The 21,731-nt window shown below is 47.9% G+C and overlaps 1 protein-coding gene across 2 annotated transcripts in view; it reads left to right on the forward strand.

Moving 5' to 3' along the window:
- The window catches only part of DAAM1 (dishevelled associated activator of morphogenesis 1), a 95,698-nt gene that overhangs the window by 32,763 nt on the left and 41,204 nt on the right, over window positions 1-21,731 (forward strand). For both annotated transcript variants that reach the window (XM_063159735.1, XM_063159736.1), the window contains exons 3-4: window positions 6,373-6,596; window positions 19,979-20,068. In XM_063159735.1, the coding sequence (XP_063015805.1) occupies window positions 6,414-6,596; window positions 19,979-20,068 (273 nt within the window). In that variant the 5' untranslated portion in view covers window positions 6,373-6,413. The remainder of the gene's footprint in view (window positions 1-6,372; window positions 6,597-19,978; window positions 20,069-21,731) is intronic.

A 21,731-nucleotide genomic window follows, 5' to 3' on the forward strand; every position in this document is an offset into this window, starting at 1 on the left:
TTTTAGTGGAGAACTTGTCACCTCCAGTGTTACTGTGCTGCTCACCATCTAGATGGCTGGGAAACTTCCAGCAAGGTTTGCTTTTTAATCCTCAAAAACCAAACAAAGTTTTGCTGCAGCAGCGTCTTTCCTGGTTGGATTAATGCGTGCACCGAGCCGTGCTCCACAGATTCCCTGGCCCAGCTCCTGATGGATGCTGCAATTCCTCAGCTTCTCCTTGGATCCAAGCTTGTCTCCATGGCCTGTGTGAGAAATGGCTACTCACTTTTCATAGTTTAGGAAGGTTTATTAAACTTTATCAAAAATATAACAGAAGACTGAATAAGGAAAAAAGGTTACGGTGCTGGGAGCAAAAGATTTTCCCTGCCATGTGCCCAGCCCCCTCACAATGGTTTTTTCCCTTTTAACCCTTCCCAAAGTTCTGTCCATCAACCCCTCCTTCACTCTCCAGTGGTGGAGATCCTGACTGGAGGTCAGATGCCACCACAGTGACAAGCCAGCCCTCCCAGCTGTCCCTTGATAACCTCGCGAGGCAGTACAACATACCTGTAAATCTGTAAAACTTTTCTCAACCTAAATCCGTGATATTTGTCCATTAATTGTGAGAGTCAATCATGGCATTGCTCATCCATCACAACCTCCATGGACATCCTGCAGCTCACCACCAGCCATCCCCTGCTCCAGACTTTGGCTGGCTTGGCAAAGGGAGCAAGGATTGATTTCAGCTGGAGAGTGTTAAGACAGATCCCGTCTCACCCTGCTGTGCTCCACGCTCTCCCCCCTGAAAAGTGGATTACAGAGCCAGCAGTGTGTGTGCTTCCCTTGGCAGGGACCTCACTCGTGTGCTGGAGGGGTGACAGGCAGGCCAGGCCATGGCACTCTCACTGCACCCTGGAGGTTGTTGCTCTTTTCCCTGAATAGCATCAACACCTCCAGGTGGGAGCCCCATTCAGACTCAAACAAACAAAAGTCTCTCCCAGCACCTTTGTTAGGTGTAAAGTGGAAAAGGGAGGGCTTTTCTGGAGTGTTACAAATTCATTGAGCTATGTCTTTCCCTCACTGGCTCTGTAATAAAATTGGTCTAATTTTTCTTGCTGGTTGTGGCCATCAAGCCCCCAAAGCTCGTCTGCCCTTGAGCTGAGTGAAATGTTTTCTTGTGAGACAGCAGGCCCAGATGTGTGCTTCAGGATGTGACAAATGCCACAACAAATGGTAAAAATAGAAAGAGGGGGTGACACATTTTAGGCAAGCACTGGGTTTTTGATGATGCTGGCAGATGGGGCTTTGCTGGAGTGAGCAGAGCAGCCATCTCCTCATGGCATCAGGGGCAGGGTCCTGGTGGCCTTCAGGTACCAGGGAGCCCAGGCAAGGTATGGAGACACAAAACACTCATTTTGTTGGCATCATAGAGTATAATAGGATTTCTGGGATGGGGAAAGAGGATCGGGGTAATTCAGGATTTGGCAGGTGTATTTATAAATCCATGAAACCCGAGTCTTTGAGATCTGCTTGTGCTGAGAATCAGAGCTCTTGTGATGCACTGGTGATGAGTCAGGCTCCTCCTGGCAGCTGCATCATGGAGAGGGTCCTGTTCCCATCCCTTCTGGGCTGCTGTTCTCAGAGTAGATGAGTGGAGAAAAGGCAATCAATAGTTTAAAGCTTTTTAGCTGAATATTTTGGGCTTTTTGCCCCCTCCTGATGATGTGCACTGATTTCCACCAAACACAAACATTGCTCCCCTGTACAGCCTATGCCTGAAAACAGCTTTACACTGGAGAAAGGGGGTTTTAGAAATCAGCATGAGAGTTTGTGGCCAAAAAATCATTCTGGTTGTTTTAAACAGGAGCAGCTGTGCTGGGGATACCAGCACCATGCTCAGCACAGTGGTGATGCTGGAAATGGGCTCAGATCCTTTAAGCTTCTGTGCTGGAGGGGAGATGATTCCTGCTCAGAGGAAGGCAATCCTATTTCTGAGCTCTTCACTCATGCAAGAGCTCAATGTCAAACCTTATATTTTTAAAATTGAATAATCCTTGGACCCCCATCTCAGTAAAAAGTGTTTTCATGCACCATTGCACATTTTCATTTTCACATTTGGTGCAAATGTGAAATGGAGGAGCACTTTTCTCTCTTGAGAGGAATGTGCAGCTGCCTTTTGGATCAGCATAGCACCATGAACACACTTTGGTGGGCTCACAATCAGAACCAAACCCAAGAAGAGGTTGGGTTACTGAGTGGAGCCAAGGAAGATGCTGACTGTCTTGGGTCTGTAAGGTGAAAAATGAAAATGTGCCTGGGAAGGGCTTTGGTGCTTCTCAGGGAATGCTGCAAATGTACAGCTGATCTGAAAAATGCTGTGGGAGAGTCCAGTTTTTATTGCTGTGGAGGTCTGGATGTGACTTACATGGGAGGAAAAATCATCTGGAATTGTTTATTTAGAGAAATAGTGCAAGGTGGCTTGGACTGTGCCCTGCTCTGGGTGTTGAATTCATGAGGAGAAACCCTGAGGGAGGATGAGCATTGCTCAGTGGTGGGGTGGGATAACTATAGGGTGCACTGTGTAGAATGCCAAATTCCTGCTTTCTAAGAGCTGAGGAAAGGGGTCCAGGTCACCGGGCTCTAACACTTGGTGACAGTGGTGGTGTCTCCCTCAAGTCCTTGCTGAAGCCACCATCACCAACCAAGGACATCACTTCGCAGTGATGGATGAGAGTTGGAATATTTCCATTGTTTGGGAGCATCCCAGGCTGTGCTGAAGCTCTGGCAGAGTAAAGGCAGGCAGAGCTTGACATGGCCCAAGATGCTGAAATTGGTGAGGACACCAAGGCAGAGGCGGTCAGTGAGCGCTGTTGCACCAAAACCACCTGGAATAAAGCTCCACATTCAGAGCCAGAGCTCACTCAGGATCTTGCCTCCTCACTTTGGGAGGGGAGCCAGGAAAACAACAAGCCGATATTCATGTTTGAGGATTTAGTGGGTTTGGAGGAGGCGGGTGTGAAGGGGAGCGCGCGCTCCCCTGCTCCTCTGCATGTGTTTGTGCCCTTGTTGGGTATTTTTAGGCTGCAGACCGCAGTGCTGCAATACCGGTGCTGGCTCCCAACCAGCTGGTTGGGGCATCGGTCACAGACAGGCTTTGGCAGCTCGTTGCTCCAGTTTAATTTAGCTTGCTGAGGAGGCTGTTGAATATGCAAGTGGTAATTGCTGCTCTCCTTTCCTTAAAGCAAAGGCGGAAGCGACACCAGGCTCCAATTTTCCCCTAATGACTGATTTCATTTAAACACTGCTCAGGGCGATGCAGGCTTGATGCTTTTCTTTTTAGGGCTGGGGAGAACTAAACTTCTGTCTCTGGGTATCACTGAGCAGGATGGCCTCCATCCGTCCTGGTCACACACATGAGCTAAGCTCCTTCTCCTCCTTCTCTTCAGTCTGGGTTTCCAGTTTGAACCCATCACAAATACATTTTCACCCTTGTTTCTGTGCAAACAGAGTTGTTTGGGAATGATTCAGCCCCATCAGTCCTGCCTTGAGATTTGGGCTTGGCTACAAGTTCCCTCAGTGACCCTTCCCAGCCTATCATCCCTGGCTCTGTTCATACAGGGGCAATTAAGCTTAATTTATTCTGGCCTGCTCAATAGTAGAGGCCAGAAGGCACCATCAGATCACAGTCTGACTTAAATTTATTGATCTAATTAGCAGTCAAAGGTACAAGCAGGAGGTGGGAGCAGGACACTTAACATATGATGTGGCGTGGAACTTGTCCCTTCTGTTCTCCTTAACACAAGCCTCCAGATTGCCAGGGGCTGCTGCTTTTTCTTCTTGAATAACCAATTTCTGCAGGATTTGCAGGGGAGGAGGAGGCTGTGTAGCTGGACTTTGTTCTGACTATGCAAGCTGCTGTCTGCAGCTCCCAAGGACCTGCCAGGGAGCTGTGTTTTGATTTTGATCCATCACGTCAATGAATATTCATCAGCCTTCTGAAGGTTTAATGCTATTTGCCTGGTAGCTAACATATTCTCTCCCTAACCTTTTTTTAGCCTTGGTTGCTAATAACCTACAGCCCACTCAGTCTACATTATAGGGTGGTTTGGTTTTTTAAATTGTTTATAGATGAAAATGAGGAACCTCAGTAGCTCCAGAGCTGGAAGCAGCTCAAAAGTACCTTTTCTTGGTTGCTGTATGGCTGTCTGCTTTAAACCCCAAAATAAAACCCTGCCTTTTGTTCTGTCATTCAGACTCCTCATAAAACATTGTCAGGAGTGTGCATCTCTGAAGAGCAGGTGTTGTTCTGATGAAAGCTTTCCACACGTTTTTGTGAGCCCTAGTCAGAGCTTGTGTGTAGCAGCAGGTTTCAGGGACGAGGCTGACATGGTGTTGAAAAGGGGATGGAAAATGCCCTGTGGAAGAGTTGGGTCTGTTTGCTCCAAACCAGCTCCTGGAGCGGGAACTGCTTTGGGAATGGTGTGGCTGTACCCATGGACTTGGAATCACCAAACTTTTCACATTTGAGGACTCAGTGTGGGTTGGGACAGAGCTCCTGTGCTGGGCACAAAGCGCTGAGCAGCCACCAGCAGCCTCTCCCTTTGCACCCTGCTCCTTGTGGCTCTTTAAAACCCAAACCTGCAGCGTTTTCTCCCATATTGGGGTGAACAGAAATCTGTGTGCCTTTGGCTTTTTGTTTCCCTCCCTTCTTTAGGAGAGAAGCTGTGCAGCAGGTCCCCAAGCCCTCCTGACACCAAGGGGATGCCAGCAGGCTGCTAATGGATTTGCTGTGGTGCTGGCTGCCGGGGAGCCGTGATGAGAGAGCTCTCATGGCAGCTGAAATTCCTCCAGCGGCTGCATATTTCTACATCCAAGATGTAAAAAATGTGAAATGAGATTTGGGGCCCTTCAAGAAGGGGGGGGACTCTCCAGGCTGGGCACAGAGCAGTTGCACAGGCTGGGATTATCCTGCTTGAAGATCCAATAGCTGTTTCCCATCGTCCGTGGTTCAGCAGATGATTACACCATGTGCTAGAAACGTGCCATCGGGATCATTTCAAGGGTCAAATCCTCTGTTAAAGAACTGTGGGTAGAGCTGGGATTTTCTGCAAGCTCCCTGCTTTGAGAGGGCAGTGTTTGCCATGCTGTGGTGGTGCAGGGTCTGCCCTGAGGTCAAACCCCAGCCCTGGCTCTCCACAGGGCACAGCAGCTGTTTATTCTGCTGTATAAATCCATAGTTGGAGGGAATGGCAGGCTCCAGGGAGATCAGACACTCCTTTCCAAATGCTGACCTTTTTTTCCCCGAGTCTCTTCATAGCTTTGTTAATAAATCTGAGTCATCCATATTTCAACCTTGGCTGTTTGTCCAGTCTCTTAACATCTCAGTGTCTTGTTTCGCAGAGATAAAATATGTGGGTGTGTAACTTTGTAAGACAAATGTTTAGGCTTTCAAAAATTCCCTACTTTGCTGGTTGATTTTTCTCATTAGTGTTTCTCCACACTCCTCATTCCTCATAGGTGACTCTCTTGTGTTGTTGACTTAAGAGTCCCAATTTTGTGGCAGTTTTTTCTGATCCTTGCTATCATTAGGCAGGCAGGGCACATGGTTCCTGCCCTGAGCTTCGCTCCCAACCAGAGTTTCAGAAATCAGCAAAACCCAAGCAGCTGCCAGGGCGAGCGATGCCCGACGTCAGCACAGCTTAGGAAAATCTGAGCTACCGGCCCCGTGTGATTTTTATCAGCTGAAATCGCCTCCTGTAAATATTTACTGGAGCTGCAAGTAAGGTTTATCTAATTAAAGCCAAGCAAAACTTTCCATGAAAAGGAGCTGCCGTACAGGGGGTTGCTGGTGGATGTTTAGGGACACGTTTAAGAGTTGGGAGAAGCTTGCAGGATATTTTTTCAGCTCAAGGCATGCTGAGCCATGTGAGTTCTACAAGGGTTGAACCATCCATGGTGGGGACCTGGTGGCCCCAAGCACATCCAGCTGTTCCTGACAGCAGTTCCCTGAATAATTTTCCATACCCCTGGCATGAAGGGATGTGAGGTGTGGGTATGAGGGGGGCTGGCTGCCATGGCATGGGGAGGTCGGTGCAGGTTTGCTGGGATTGGGAGAGGCCCAGGACTCCTCATCCCACGGGGACAGCGGTGACCCCTGCGGCTGCCAGCTCTGGCACGAGGCAAAGCAAATGCATCTTTTTTAATTTGCGTGGTCCTCAAGGTTGCCAGGACTGTAAACGTCAAATCTGAGCAGAAATATTTGGCACGAAAACCGTCTGTGCTCTTCCCCTCGGTGCCGAGCGCGTGGGTGGCTCGGTCCCTCCTCCCGCCGCGGGACGGGAGCGCAGCGCCGCGGGGCTCCTGCTCCAGCCTCCTCTCTTCTCTTCCCTTCAGGATCTAGTGCCCAGCAGGGAGGGACGCGCGGGACTGTGGCCATGGCCCCGAGGAAGAGGAGCGGCCGGGGGATCTCCTTCATCTTCTGCTGCTTCCGCAGCAGCGAGCACCCCGAGATCACGTACCGGCTGCGCAATGACAGCAGCTTCGCCCTGCAGACCATGGAGCCCTCGCTGCCCATGCCGCCCGTGGAGGAGCTGGATGCCATGTTCACCGAGCTGGTGGTAAGCAGGATACTTCTTAATTCAGTGTTGTTTTTTGGGGTTTCTCCCTCTTTCCCCTCAACCCACTCATTGTAGTCTCTCCAGTCTTGGTTTTGAGCTTTCAGGCAAACTTTGGCGTGAAGGGAGGCTGAACCCTGAGCTCTGCTCCTCCCTGAGGTCCTGCCACTTTGGGGTGGTCTCTCTCATTAGAAACTCTTAATTTCTTATAGCAAGGGGTTGGGTCCAAGCTGGTAAAGCAAGATGTTCCCCATAGATGCAAAGTGACTTTATTTGCTGAGTGACTTTATTTTATTTCATATATATTATCAGGTGTAGGCTACACTGAAATTTGGAAAGTCAGGATATTGTTTCTTTATCCCTTGGTTCCAAAACTTGGAGAAACATGGATTAAGAAAAAAATTGACAGCCAAAAAAAGCTTTCATTTCCTCTAAGCAAAAACATTTTGGTGTGGTATTTTGGATGGTGTTCTACTTTGAGTTCAGTCAGCAGTGAAATGAGCTTTTCCTACAGTGCTTGGATGCGTAGAGGGAGCTGGGAATTGTGACACTGGTCACACCTCAGGGTACAGCACATCCCATTAGATGCCAGGCAGCATGGACCTGTTCAGCCAGGCCTCTTGGTAGAGCAAAGCTCCAGGTTGTATTATAAAAGCTGGTTTTGCCAAGACACTCTTCTCCAAGGGTGTGGCGGGCCAGGACACCAACACAGCACAGTGGGGATGAAGTATCCCTGCAGCAGAACTCTTCTGGGTCTGTTCAGAAGTGGCTGTCTCTGTCCCAATTTATTCTCCACTGATAACTTGGCCAAATCATGTTATCCTGGGGAAATTCTTTCCTATGGATCACTTATCCCCTGCCCCAGCCAAAGCCTTGTTGGGCTGAAGGAGGCATCTCTGGAGGGTCATTTGCTGGAGCTCCACCAAGCCTGTGCACTTCATGTCAGCTTAGGATTTTCAAAACATCTCTTCCAGACTCCTGCAGATGCTTTGTGCAGTGGCAGTGCCACAGGGAGGAGCCAGCCCAGCCTGGGGCACAGCCTGGTGTGGCCCTTCTGCTCCCCAGCCCTTCTCCATGCTGTGGAGATTTTTAGTTATTTTCTCCCAGCCAAGGATGAGAAAAAGGCCCAGAGGCAGCTGCTGCTCCAGGGCAAGCTGGCAGCAGGAGCTCCCTGGGCACTGAAGCCATGCAGGGAGGGGGACAGAGGGTGCCCACCATGCCCCTGCACAAGCAGCTGCAGCCCCCTGGCTCCCCAAAAAACCCATCAGGCAGATCTCAATCCAAGCCAGCCCTCAGTGGGAGGGAGGGGGAAGCCAAGCTCTGCCCTGTGGGCACAAGGAGGCAGATTCCCATTCAGGGCAGTGCAGTTGCAAATCCCCCCTTGGTCCTTACAACGGCTCCTTCTTGCTCTCTGTAACCTGTTGGTGTGGGGTGTTGAATTTCAGCATTAGTGAAATGGTTTGGAAAGTGTCCCACTGTTCCTGTACAAACCCACTGTGTAACATTTGGAAGAGAGACAGAGAAAGCACTCAGAGGTGCTGGGCTGATCTCTGTGCCTGCAGGAGCCCCATGCCTTGATGCTTGGCCCTCCTGGGTGGGATGGCTTGTGCTGCTCTGTGGGACTGGGGCTCCCTCCAAAGCCCTTGGCTGTCTCGGCCCATTGGGTTGAGGGAAGTTAAAGGGCTTGGAGGGGGTCTGGAGGCTTTGCCAACTGGAGTTGGTCCTTTGCCAACTCTTCCCTTGCAGCTTTATCCTGACTTTTCTACTCCACTTGTTTGTGTCAGGGATCAGAGTGCAGGGATGGAGGATTTCAGGCCTGGGATGGGGGGGATCTTAGGGGACATTGCTGCAGCAGGCATGGACAATCCTCCCACAGACACAAATAACAGAGTGGGATCCTTTTCCACAGATCTTCTCCACAGATCCCAGCCTGCTGCTTACATTGAAGGGCAAAGTCCCTTTCTTTTTGGAGCCATCCTGCAAAATATTCCCTGAGCTTTTGTGTTGTTTTTAAGTGTGGGTTGTTGATCTGAGGCAGGAAACAGCCATAGTGTGAGAAATTGGTGATTGTCCCATGCCAGCAGCAGAGGATGAGGGCCTGAGCTGCAGAGCGATGTGGAGCAGCTGTGACTCCAAGGTCAGCTGAAGGCTTGGGCTGCTCTCCCAGTGTCTGGTTTTTTGGCCTGTTTTGTGTTAGATGGACACTTAGGATTTTAATTGGGATAGGTTAATGGAACAGATAAATAGTTAGGGGTTTATTCTGTGCTTATGCAAGTGTTTTTCACTTATTTGCATTAGAAACAACAAGGAAATGGGATTTTTTTTCACCTGGGCACAAATTTCAGCGGTAAGAAATGCCTGATCTTCATCCCAGACTGCAGAGACGATGCTCCCTGTCCCAGCCAGCCACATGCAGCAGGCAGGGGCTTTTCCCTGGCTCGGGGCAGATGCAGATGTTGTTGTTGTGGTCAATGACTGATCACTGCTTCCTCCCAGAGGAACCTTTTCCCTTTCTCTGCCTCTCCCCAGCCTGGTCTGAATGGGTTTTGTTGGAGCATTGTTGGGATGTCGCTCGGGCGGGCACCGGCCCTGTCTGAAAGGATTTTCTTTGTCCCCCTGTCCTGCCGGGGCTCCGGCCAGGCTCAGCCACCCAGGGAGGAGCAGGTGCTGGCAGAGAGGCACAAACAAAAGCAGAGTATTTCAGCAAGATTTACTGATTTGCAGCTCCTCTGGCTGGGACAATGCTTTATGATTTTGTGCAGCTTTCTGTGTCCTGCCGGCTCGGGTAGGCACTGTTTGCTTCCTGAGGCTCCTGCAGAGGTGTGGCACCTGCCAGGCAGCATCCACTGGATTTAGGGAGTTTCAGGAGCCTCCCATAGGACACATCAGGAGGATCACTGATCACTGTGCCCCAGAGAGGAGGAAATGTGGGGTTGCACAAACTGCCTGCGGACCAAGAGAACAAAGCTGTGCCATCTGCCACAGCTTCTTTCAAGAGGCTCCTGCGTATCCAGGCTAACAATACAGCATTTCTTCAAAGGCTGAAATCTTGCTTGCACACTCAGAAAAAGCACTTGCAAAGCTCCACATAATGGTGCCATATGGTAGATCTTGCCATAACAATCCTCTCTATTTTCTGCCAGCAACTAGACTTTCCAGCAGATGGGTGAATGACTGATGTCCTTTATATCTGCTTAACACTCCTTGTCACTCCGAGGCTTGTAATGAAATGCTCTGTGTGTGGTGCTGTGCACTGGGCAGGGGGCTGGGGTGGCTTGGTTTGGGGAGGATGGGAGGAGCCCCAGCATGGCCCAGGACCCCTCTCTGGCTCTCCTGGCAGTGGGGTGGGTCACGGTGGCATCTCCATCCCTGCAGAATGAGAGTGATGCTCTGGTGGCTGCTGACAGAGCTTAGATGTTCAGAGGAGCTGCTGAGTCTGGTGTGGCTTTGCTTGCCCCTGAAGCACAAATTCTGCCTCTCCCTGATCCCACAGGCTGCTCCCAGCCTGCATCCCTGCTGCTGGAGGGATGGGTTCAGAGGAGATGCTGCCCCAGACATTCCTCAACATTTGTCTTGCTTTGAGGAAATTCCATTTAGTGCTCCCCATGGGGCTTCACAGCCTTTTCACTTCTGAGTTAGTGATGCAGAAGAAATTAGAGCAACCTCCATCCTGCCCTGCATCCTGCTGCCTGTGATGTGCAGCAGGCTGTTTTCAGCTTGTGAAACCAAGCAGGTAACCCTGCCCTGGGTGTCTCTGCCCATACTCCAGCAGCTGACAGGGTTTTTGGGATTTGGAGAGGTGACACCAGGAGCTGAGTGGCTGTGCAGTGTCCCCAGCCCCCCAGACTCAGGATGGGTGCAGGCTTTGCCCACTGATGTTGCCTGGGTTTTTTATGCCTTCCCCTCACATGGAAGGCGGCTGTATCCCCTCCCTGCTGCTTTATGAAGTAGTGGAAAGTTGTGAGCCTGAGGAACAATAAAAAGGTCTCTGGCAGCTTATAAGATTTATCACAGCATTTGTTTTTGCTGTACTTGGGGCAGCTAATGCATTTCATCCCAGCTGCTCTCTGGATGCTATCAGGAGATGGTGAGGAGATAGCATCCCCTGTACAGACTTTAAATCTGTTGCCTTTGAAATGCTTCCTGATGGTCAATAGGTCTGTGGCTCATGATGTGCAGTGCTGGGGCAGGATTCTCCATGGATAGCTGTCCCTTGGAGCTGTGCCTTGCCTTCCTCTTGGCATAATGATGGCTGTTTTATGTGCTGCTTGAGCAGGGAGCATATAAATGTGAGGAGAAATGCTGGTGTAGTCAGTGTGAGCACTGCTGTGTGTCAGCAACAGCTCAGCCTTGGGAACTCAGTGCTAGCAATCTCCATTGTGCTCAGGAACTTCAGCAATGTGCTTTCCACCCCAGTTTCTAATCCAATAAGGAGAAAGTATGAGGTTTTGGGCTTTGCAAAACAACACGGCTTTTAAGTAGCAGCTGAGGGATCAGCTGCAAAGCCAAGCTTTGCATTTCATGCTTGCAGGTCAGCTGTCATATTTTGCTGCCTGGTGCTTCCAGCATTAAGGACTTCAGGATTTTGAGAACCAATGGGTGGTGACCAAAGCCATTTCCCCTATATCTGCAAAGAAAAGCATGTGGTTGGTGTCTGAAAAAAATTGCAATTGTGTCCTGGGCAAGCCACCCCTTTCTGCAGAGTCCATCCAGAGCCAGATGCTGAGCATGGAGCTCCTGACCCCATCCCGCTGCTGTCTCCCAAACCAAGCTCCCTTGGCTTATGAATCACTTTTAAGAAGGCAAACCAAATGAGAGGTAACATCTGCTTTTAAATTCACTCTGCAGGGATCCGTGTGCCATATGGACACTTCACCAGGCTGCCCAGGTTTTGCTTTTTTTTGTTTTTCTGATGTGAGCAGTCTGGGCCTGCCAGGCTGCCATCCCAGCCCAGCGCTCACGGCGCTTGTTTTCATCACCTGGTGTTGTTAACACCCTCCCAGCTAATCTCTAAATGTACCTTTTGATAGGCGAGCATCTGATAGAGAAGTCTCACACCTACTCGGTCAGAAAATAAGGATTTTCTGCCTACCTGTGTTCTCTGGACTTGAATGAACCAATGCACCAAGGAACTCTGTATTTCAGCAGAAATAGCCCTGTAATTGCAATATCTGTTACTGCTACAAGCCAGTGTGGGGGCTTGCCCAAAAAACCAACCCCTGATTCTACAAAGGAGCCATGTTACAGCACAATAAAAGGAAGGGAGCACATAAGGAACCCCTTTGTTTCCAGGAGAAGTCCAAGTGGAGTGGAAAAATAATACATTTAGTCTACCTGCTAAATGCTTTCCACTCTGCACTTGGTAAAAGAGGAGGCCACATCCCTGGGAGATGCCTGGCAGCTCGTTTGGTAACACATCAGTGACCTTAATTGGGGCATTTAGGTTTTTGGCTTGCACTTGCTCCCAGTATTCCTGGCACAGGTCACCGTGGAGGTACCAGGCTCTTTGGACAGGGAATCTGCTCCAGAGGCAATCTTCTTCCCCACTGCTCAGTGGTGGGGTGTGTTGCTGGAGTTACGAGCAGGACTGGACAGCAGATGAGCTGTGCTCTGTCACCGTGCTCAGCTGGAAGCATTCCTGCTGGGAATAGCCTGTGCCTGCCTTGTATCCATGTGCAGATACCAGTGGAGGCTCTGAGTGTCCGTGCTGCTGTAGCATCTGCTGCTGGCAGAGCCTGGCTGTTCCTCAGCGTGGGAACATCACCGAGGTCAGCTCTTGGCAGCTGAGGCTTTTGCAGCCCTGCAGGGAGGATCCTGCCCGAGTGCCCAGTGATCCCAATTCCCATGAACTCCAGTGTTCCAATCAATACCATTATTTACAGGGATCAGCTTCCCTTTCCCAACCACACCCAACATCTGTAAACCAGTCTATGCCTGCTTGCAGGTGACATCTGCTGGGTGTCAGACCCTGAAACCATTGAAATCACAGAAAGGTTTGGGTTGGAAGGGACCTTAAAGTTATCATTCCAACCCCCTGCCATGGGCAGGGACACCTTCCACCAGACCAGGTTGCTCCAGGTCTCATCCAGCCTTGCTGAGAAGTATCCTCCTCTCAGGGTGACTCTGCTTTGCACCTGAATAAGTTCTTAAAAATGCTGTTAGGATTCCAGGTGTGACTAAAGCCAGGCCTGTGGGGGATGAAGACTTGTCCCCATCCATTTCCATCCTCTGCTGCTCCATCAGCATCAGGCTACAGCTGGCTTCTGATTCCCATGGCTGCGTTCTCCAGTTCCCACAACCAGAGTGGTATCTCTTGGGATACTTCCAGGATTAAGTTGTGGGATACTTTCAGGATTAAGGTGTGGAGCTTTGTAGCCTCTTATTCCATCCAGCCCCTTTTGAAACCCTTTCCAGAGCATTATCTGGGGAAACCTTGGCATGGTGTAGCCTCAGACCATGCACAGTGTTCCTACCTGAGCATCCCTGTCAGGCAGGGGACATCTGGAGCCACTCTTGACTTGATTTCCAGCTTGAGCAGCTCCCTGGGATGCCAGCAGCAGCAGCAGTGTCAAATCTGACTGAAAAGGGAGCTGCTGCTTGGATTCTGTAAAGAAGTCCACATTTGAAACCTTACTTATTTGCCAGTTCTGTGTTTTATTATAATAGGAGGTGCTCCCACCAAAGGACAGCCATCCCCAGCTCTGGCTGATTGGATTGAATCCATCTGAGCTGTCACAGTAGTGGATAATAGGCTGAGACATATTTTTGTTGTTTTTTCAGGGTCTATGTACAATTGTGTGGAAAAAGCATGGTGGTGATGCACCTGCAGGGCTTCTGGATCTGAGAGTGCTCTGCAGGGTGAAACTGTGGAGATCAATAACTCAGGCTGGAAAAGTACCCTGGGTTAATTAAAATGGGAGAAAGGTTTTCCAGATGAGGTTGGTGAAAAGGTCACAGGAGGCTGAGCTCAATAAATAACATTTAAAAAAAGGTGTATATGAGTTTATATAGATATATATATGATAACAAAAAAGGAGAAACTAAGTGGATACCTCTCTTAAAATACACTAATATTGAAATATGAGCAGCTTTGAAACCTTTAGCCTTTTAAAATAATTATTGAATTAAAATATTAAAGCATGACATGCTGTCTGCCTCAGTTAGGTGTCTGAACTGATGGGAACATGAATCAACAGCAGCTGCAGTTTATTGAAGGGCTAAATCAGCTATTGATGGCCATAATCTTTCCTGCAGGAGGAGGAAGGAATACATATTTCATTTGTGTCTGTCCAATGTGTTCAGGTCAATAACTGAGCAGGGTGGACTGGGGTCTTTCTGAAACTAGGAAGAAAAATTCATTGTGGGAGGAGGTTAACCAGGCATGAGCACTTCTAAGTGCTTCTGTTACTCGTTGTTGCTGCTACTCATTCACTTGGCTGTAAGCAATTTCCTTTATTCAGGAAATGCATAAAGGCAAAATGAATAATAATCTTTTATCTGTAATGCTTATTCATTAAAAATATGAATAGTTGATTTTGTTTTTTTTGTTCATGTTCTGTAATTGCAGCTGCAAGTTGTCATGGAGAAATTAAAAATACACAGTGATAATATTAGCAGGGGTTTGCTTGTCTGAGGAGCTGTTTTTAAGCTCTCAGGGTACTGTAGCTGAAAAGAAGTGTGCTGAGGAGGAGGCATTTTTATTAGTGATAATAAAAACAAAAGGCTTTTAAAAAAACCCCTGAGATAAGTCTGCATACACTGAGAATTGCAGAAGTAAATCTGCAGCTGGAGGAACTCCTCCTGCAGCACAGGGTGGGTGTGGAGGCAGGGGCTGTTTCTAACAGCCACTGGTTAATCAGGATTAATATGCCTTTTTTCCCCAAGAAAACAGCTTAAAAGGAAAATAAGGAGCTGAGTGGGGTGTGCTCTGGGGCAGGGGTTTGCTGAAGGCAGCAGGGCCAGCACTGGAAGCAGCAGCTGCTGCTCCGGCCGCGCGGGCAGCGGAAAAACAAGGGATGAGGAATGGGGGGAGAAATGCTGATTGCCATTTCCCCTGAGACCACAGCCTTCTGGGATAAATCACATTGATGAACTTGGAGAAGAATGCCTGGAAGAGAGTGAAAAAGCAATATGACCCCTGAGAAAGGAAGGCGGTGCAGGCTTCAACAGCCTATTATTTATGGACTTCTTAATTCCCATGCTGGACCCCTTAATGCCAAACTTTGCCAAAAAGTTCACACTTTGTTTTTTCCTTCTATTTTTTTCCAAGTTTTTTGAACATTCTTGGATCTCTCTCATGCTTCATTTGATAATGCAAGAGATCTCATCTTTACATGCTATAGCCTCACTTACAGAAGGTTCTAAACTCTGTGCATCTATCCACCAGGAGTAAATTCACTTGCTGTTTATGATGTTGGTCATTTATTGATCCAGTGACATCTTTCTGTATTTGTGTGTATATAAATAAATATACATATAAATATAATATATATAATAATATATAATAAATGAATAGATAATGTATAATTATGTTATATATAATATATAATATATAATATATAATATATAATATATAATATATTATATATTATATATTATATATTACATATTATATATTATATATGATGTATGTACATAATAAATAAATAAATAAAATATATATATATTATTTTATATATATATATATATGCACACCTGTATGTATAAGTTAATCCAGAGAGAGAAGTTGTGGATGCCTCGTCCCTGGAAGTTTTAAATCCAGGTTGGATGGGACTTGGAGCAGCTTGATCTAGTGTGTGGCATCCCTGCTCACAGGGAATGTGTTAAAACTAGCTGATCTTTATGGTCCTGCCCAAAACAAGCTTTTCTGTCATATATATATATATATGTTTATACAAACTCAGCACCAACCAGCAAATTATAAATAATCATTATTTCAGTTATGGCAGTGGGTGACCCCCAGTCTCCTCCATCTACTAAATTTACACAATTTATCAACCAGAAAGGAACATTGGATTTAAAAGTTTTTAATCTTCTTTTCTTACAACCTGTAAGGATATTTTGGAGTTGCAGACCCCTCTATTGGAAGCTGTTCCTTATTTAATCTCTACTCCCAGATTCTTCATGCAGAATGTTTGATGGCACGAAGGACCTTTGGGATGAAAGGGAAAAACCCATGCTGGTCAGACTGTGGTCCTGTGGACATGGGTGAGCAGCACTTGGGCTCACCCAGCTCCAGGAGCCCATCCTGGAGGTCATTCCAGAAGTCAGGAGATTTGCAGCATGCTGCTGTCTGCCTCCTGTTGCCCCCACTAATGCTCTCAGTCTGTGGAAGATGCTCATTAAAACATGGCACGAGTGAAGGGGCAGGGACAGGAGTTTGTCTCAAAGAACTGTGCTGTGAGTCTGAGGCTGGACTTGATGCTTTTCCTGCTGGGAGAGTTGAACATTTCCATCCGTGGTTTTTTGGCTTGATCTGGCTTTGCCTTCAGGAGGTGGTGGGAGTTGGCAGTGGCTACCAACCAGAGAGGTGGTGACATCTCCCTCCTTGGAGATGCTCAAAAAGCCATCTGTACATGGCCCTGCTTGACCAGGGGGTTGGTTGCCCTCAGGGCACCTCACACCACTGAGGTGCCAGCCTGGGGAGGTGCAGGTCATGGGGACATCTGTCCCTGAGTGCTGCTGTGTGTCCTCCAAGGGAGAGCTGTGCACCACTTGTTACTTGTTTGGCCCACAGAGTTGTGCTCACCATGTGCTGAGCTGAGCCACACGTTTCTCAGGTAGCTTTAGGTGACATCTCACCTTCAGTGGAGCTCATGCTGTGCTCAGAGAGAGGGGGTGAGGCTTGCTTGGCTGGGATGGAGAGCTGTCAGCAGAGCACACAGCATGGAAGTGCTGTACCTCCTGGAAATAGCAAAATACACACTAAGAGTCAAGGCTTCCCTATGAGTTTTTTTTTTTTTTTTAAACCATATTCATATGAAGATTTAATGTGGAAACCTGTTTCCTGATGTAAAGGTGAATAGTTTAGCTGTACAGGATAAATATTTAAGAGTAGCATATCTCTTTCCAGTAAAAACACTCTGGGCAGAGACTTCCCTTGGGTGGTAAAACGAGGCTGTTATTTTTTATGCCACTGACCTGATTCCAAAAAAAGTATTAAAAATAGTGAATTTGGCAGATCCTGACGCAGGAGGCAGCTAGGTGGAAGGAGCAGAGCTGTGAAAGGTGAGGGGTGAGGGCTCTGAGGATGATGGACACTGACCCATGGTTGTCTTCTCACTCTTCAACAGCTGCCAGCATCACACGCTGTAGTTGGGAGTGTGTGGATTGCAAATGGCCCATAAAATGAATTTCCAGTTAGAATCACCTAATTATCAAGCTCATGATTATTAATTGAAGGCCCATATGGGTGTGATTTTCTGCACAGCTTCTCTGCCACGCTGTGACTCGGGTTGATTGTTAAAGGCTTTGTGGGAGCTGCATTTCTACACCTATAGCCTCCAGAAAACAGGTGCTGCTCCTGTCCTTTCTTGATCTTTGGAGCTGGAAAGGGCAGTTTCTGAGCAGCCTGCACTGAGATGCATCAGTGAGCCTAAGCAAAGGGCTGGAGGTGGCTGCAGGAATCCCCAAACACATAAAAACCAGCAAAGACCTGACTCTTCCCAGCTGAGTCACTGTTGGGGCTCTGAATTACAGTCCTTAGTCACTCGTTGATTATGAGGATTTTCATATTCACTGGGTGCCACACAGCATTTATTCAAACACCTCTCCCAAGCATCCTGCAAGATATCATTAGGTAGGTGTTGTTGAGTGATGCAGGGCTGTGGTGACTGAACGTGTTAGAGCTGAGGCACAATGAAATGTGCTGTGTGAGACTTAGAGGCATTTCTGCACCTTTTTTGGATGTGTTTGCACGTTGTCATGTGCCAGCACCTACCTAATATGTTCTTCTGTTTTGTCCCTTCTTGCTCCTGCTTAGGTTTCAGCTTGGTTTAGGTTTTTTTTTTTCTTGTTAATAAATCTTCACATTTGCACAAATTGTCTTTTTAGGGTATGGGCATTTTGAAAGTTTCAGTAAATATTTTTCTAAGGATCTAAGTGCAGATGTGCTTTCAGGCCAGATTATCAGATTCACATGGCCAGAAAGTGGGGTCACAGTGGAAGCAGTTTCCTGTGCTCTCTCAAACCCTCACCACAGAGGTAAATATTCATCAAGAGCCCCTTGTCCTCCCCCACACTCCCAGATTTACTTTTCCAATGAGCTGAATTTCAGCTGGGTCCCTGTGTGGGTGTCATCCTGTTGGTCACCTTTAGACTTCTGAAAAAAGTGTTCAAGGCCAGGTCGTGTGTGACCATGAGCAAGCTGGTTTAGAGGGAGGAGAATGTTGGAACTGATGATAATATATACATATAATATTATATAACTGATACTATATATCTATATCTATATATCTATATCTATATCTATATAATATGATAGGATATAATGGATGATATAGATTATATTTAAGGTCTCTCCCAGCCCGCACCATTCTGTGATTTCTGTGAACTGAGGCTGAAGCAGAGCTTGGATGTTTGACTGGCTCATAGCCCGAGGAGACAACGGGGAAGTGCAGTTTTGATTTTGAGGCATGGAAGGGTGACAAGGATTGCCCAAGGCTGGGGTGGAGGTTGGTTGCTTGATAGGGATCTCTGACCTCCCAAGCTGTAAGGACATGGGAATATTTGAGCATGGTTGGATAGTCCCTAGCTCAGGTTCTCCTCCCTGTCTCGCACTGAGCTCAGGTTTTCTCAGTCTTCTCTTTTACCCCAGTCTTTGTTGTAGCAGCGTGGGTTTTTTCTGTTGTAAAGGTGTCCAAGTCTGCTTCCAGAACTCCACCATCATCAGCTCTGTGCACCGTGGTGGTTTGAAGATTTGGGGTAAAAAGGTCAGGGAAGAGGCAAAGCCTCTTCAATGAATATGTAATAGAAAAAAACTCTGCAACACCTTTCCTTTTGAGGAGTAATTTCAACCAGAAGAGAAATCAATACCTGCAGTACCTAGATAAGCCTTTCTGAGCTGTTTGGGACTGCTAGCAGCCCTCTTTCACTGTTGTTGTGCTGGAGGGCCCCTGGGTTTGGGTTACAAGATAGCTCAAAGCTCCTTTCCTTGGCTACTGGGTGCAATATGAGCTTGAATTATATCAGCTGAGTTTCCTGATGGCCTGTGGGCTTGCTGGTGCAGGGACCCATCTTTTGCCAGAGGCATCTTGCTCAGCCTTCCTCAATTGAGGCTTTGATTGGGGTACAGAAGCTGTTTTAGTTGCTGAGTGTTATTGTTCAGTCAGGGAAGATTTAACAGTTCTCCATATGGGGTTTCTTTTGGTTGCTGGAATTAAATGTGTAATTTTTAATGGGGATCCTCTTATTTAAATCCACAGTCTGGGTGGGATGAGTTGGCTTGAAGCCATGGCAGGGCTTTCCTGTGACCTTCTGCAGCCTCTCCCTGCTGCCCCCAAACCCCTCCAGCACAGGGATTATCATCAGTGCTGGTGGTTTTAAGAGACACCCATGGTTCTAAGATCAATGTTGGCTTTAGCAACGAGCCTCCCAGCCCTGCCTGAATGTTTTATTTACTTCCCTCATAAAAGCTTTGACCTACATCTAGCACCAGGAAGCGATGAGGCTTTGATAATGCTCGGGCATCCCGGCGGAGGGCACGCTGCTAAGCGAGCTTCCAAGTCAGAAATGGATGTGTGCTTTAAAACATCAGATAAACCAATAAAGGTTGCAGTCAGTAAACAGCTTTATCTCTGCCAGGCAGTACGTGATGCAGTTTTGATGGAGAGGATGTAGCTCTTTATGAACTGTAGGTATTAGGAAAAGAGCTTTCTATTTTTAGCTGTAGGAAAACAAAGCAAAATCTAGTTTTTGATGATACAAGGGTGTCAGCAATGGAAATGGGCTGGACCACTTGGGGTGAGGTGCTTCAGTGAAGTAATGATGATAAAAAGAAAGGTCCTGTTTGAATTTTTCTTTGCTGTGTGTCTTAGATGAGATGGCTCGCCTGAAGCTGTCAGTGTGAGTCTTGTGGGCAGCAGTGATGGCTTCATGGGTGTCCTTTCCAAAACACTTACAGCCTTTAAAAGCAATGAAGGAGATGTCTAGGAGGGACAAGGCAGGGAAGTTTGCAGCCCAGAGTCAGGAGAGGTCAGCAAGAGCAGGATGAGGATTGGCATCATTGCCCTGACAAACCCAGAGTCACGGGTGATGCTGTGGGGTCTCTGCTGTGCTGTGCTGTGACCCCACATTGATTTACACTGCTTGTCTGGGGGGCTGTGTCTGTGCCATCAGCTGTTTGAGTACTCATGGTGCATGTTTTGTGTTTCTTTTCCCCTTTCCAGGATGAGCTTGACCTCACAGACAAGCACAGAGAGGCCATGTTTGCGCTGCCGGCCGAGAAGAAGTGGCAGATCTACTGCAGCAAGAAGAAAGTAAGAGACTTGTTGGGTGCTGAGCCTCTTCCCTCTCATGCAGGATGGGGGGAAGGACACGGCTCTCTTGGGGTGCCAGGTGGTGTTTGGGGTGTCACAGAAATGGGCCTGTGTGACGGTGTTCACAGGGGTCCAAGGATGAGGGAAGAGCTGAGGATCTGACTCCATGTTTCAGAAGGCTTGATTCATTATTTTATGATATATATTACATTAAAACTATACTAAAAGAATAGAAGAAAGGATTTCATCAGAACGCTAACTAAGAATAGAAAAAGAAAGAATGCATAACAAAGGTTTGTGGCTTGGACAGAGAGTCTGAGCCAGCTGATTGTGACTGGCCATTAATTAGAAACAACCACATGAGACCAATCCCAGATGCACCTGTTGCATTCCACAGCAGCAGATAATCATTGTTTACATTTTGTTCCTGAGGCCTCCCAGCTTCTCAGGAGGAAAAATCCTAAGGAAAGTATTTTTCATAAAAGATGTCTGTGACAGGGCTGCTCCTGGAGTGACCCTGGGAAAAGAAACTCTTTGGTTCTGAGCCCATTCAGGCTGGAGAGTGTCCCCACAACCCACCTGGGTGTCCCCAACACCATGCAGCACATCAGGGCCATATGGAACCCTGTGGGCACTGAAGTTGGCCTTGCAGGGGTGAGAGGATGCTCACCACCTCCTTAGAGCCCCTCCCAGTACCTAAAGGGGCCTGATAAAACAGATGAGGACAAACCTTAAAGTAGGGGCTGTTGCAGTAGGACAAGGGCTAATGGTTTTAAACTGGAGGTTTATTTAGGTTAGATTAAAGGAAGAAGGTTTTTGCAGCGAGGGTGTTGAAACACTGGCACAGGTTGCCCAGAGAAGCTGTGGATGCCCCATCCATGGCATTTTTTCAGGCCAGGTTGGGTGGGGTTTGGAGCAACCTGGGTTGGTGGCAGGTGTCCCTACTGGCAGCAGGGACATTGGAACCAGCTGATCTTTAAGGTTCCTGCCAACCCAAACCATTCTGGGGTTCTGTGATTCCATTGCCAAATTTGCCGCTGTGCCCCTCACCTGTCTGCAGGGGTGGCTGGGCAGTCACTGCCCCTCTCAGAGAATGCTCACTGCTGTAAATGTCTCTTTTCTCCTGCTATAGCAATGGCACCAGATTTTCCATCCACATTTTAGGCCAAGAGCAGGCTTACCTTGCTCATGTAGGATTAAGTTTTAAGCCTCTCATAAATACCCCTGAAATCCCTGTATTATTGTTAGACAGAGGCCTGTCATGCCCCAGATTTAAATGGGAGGGGAGAAGGGATGTGAACAAATTACAGGCACTGCTCTGGATCAACAGGAGAATGGGCAGGGATGCTGCTCCTCACTCCCTGGTGGATAAGCAGAGCCTGGCCCTGGTGTGTCTGGATAATGGGAGAGTTAAATCAAGCAAAGCCATGTAATTATTATGGTGAGTGCAGATTACATGCTATCTAATCTCCTGAGGAAGGCTTTAGATGGAGCTGATGGTGGCTCTTTCCCTTTCCAGACCCTCCTTGCTCTCATGGGTTTTTAAAGGCTGAGCTGTGAAACTCCTTGCTCGTGGGGAAAAGGAGGCACAGAAGTGCCTGTGGTATCCTCTGAGCATCCATCTGAGCCTGGATCCTGGCTGCTGTTGTCCTCTGGTCCTCAT

This window comes from Melospiza melodia, chromosome 6, assembly GCF_035770615.1.
Source record: "Melospiza melodia melodia isolate bMelMel2 chromosome 6, bMelMel2.pri, whole genome shotgun sequence".
Taxonomy (NCBI): Eukaryota; Metazoa; Chordata; class Aves; order Passeriformes; family Passerellidae; genus Melospiza; species Melospiza melodia.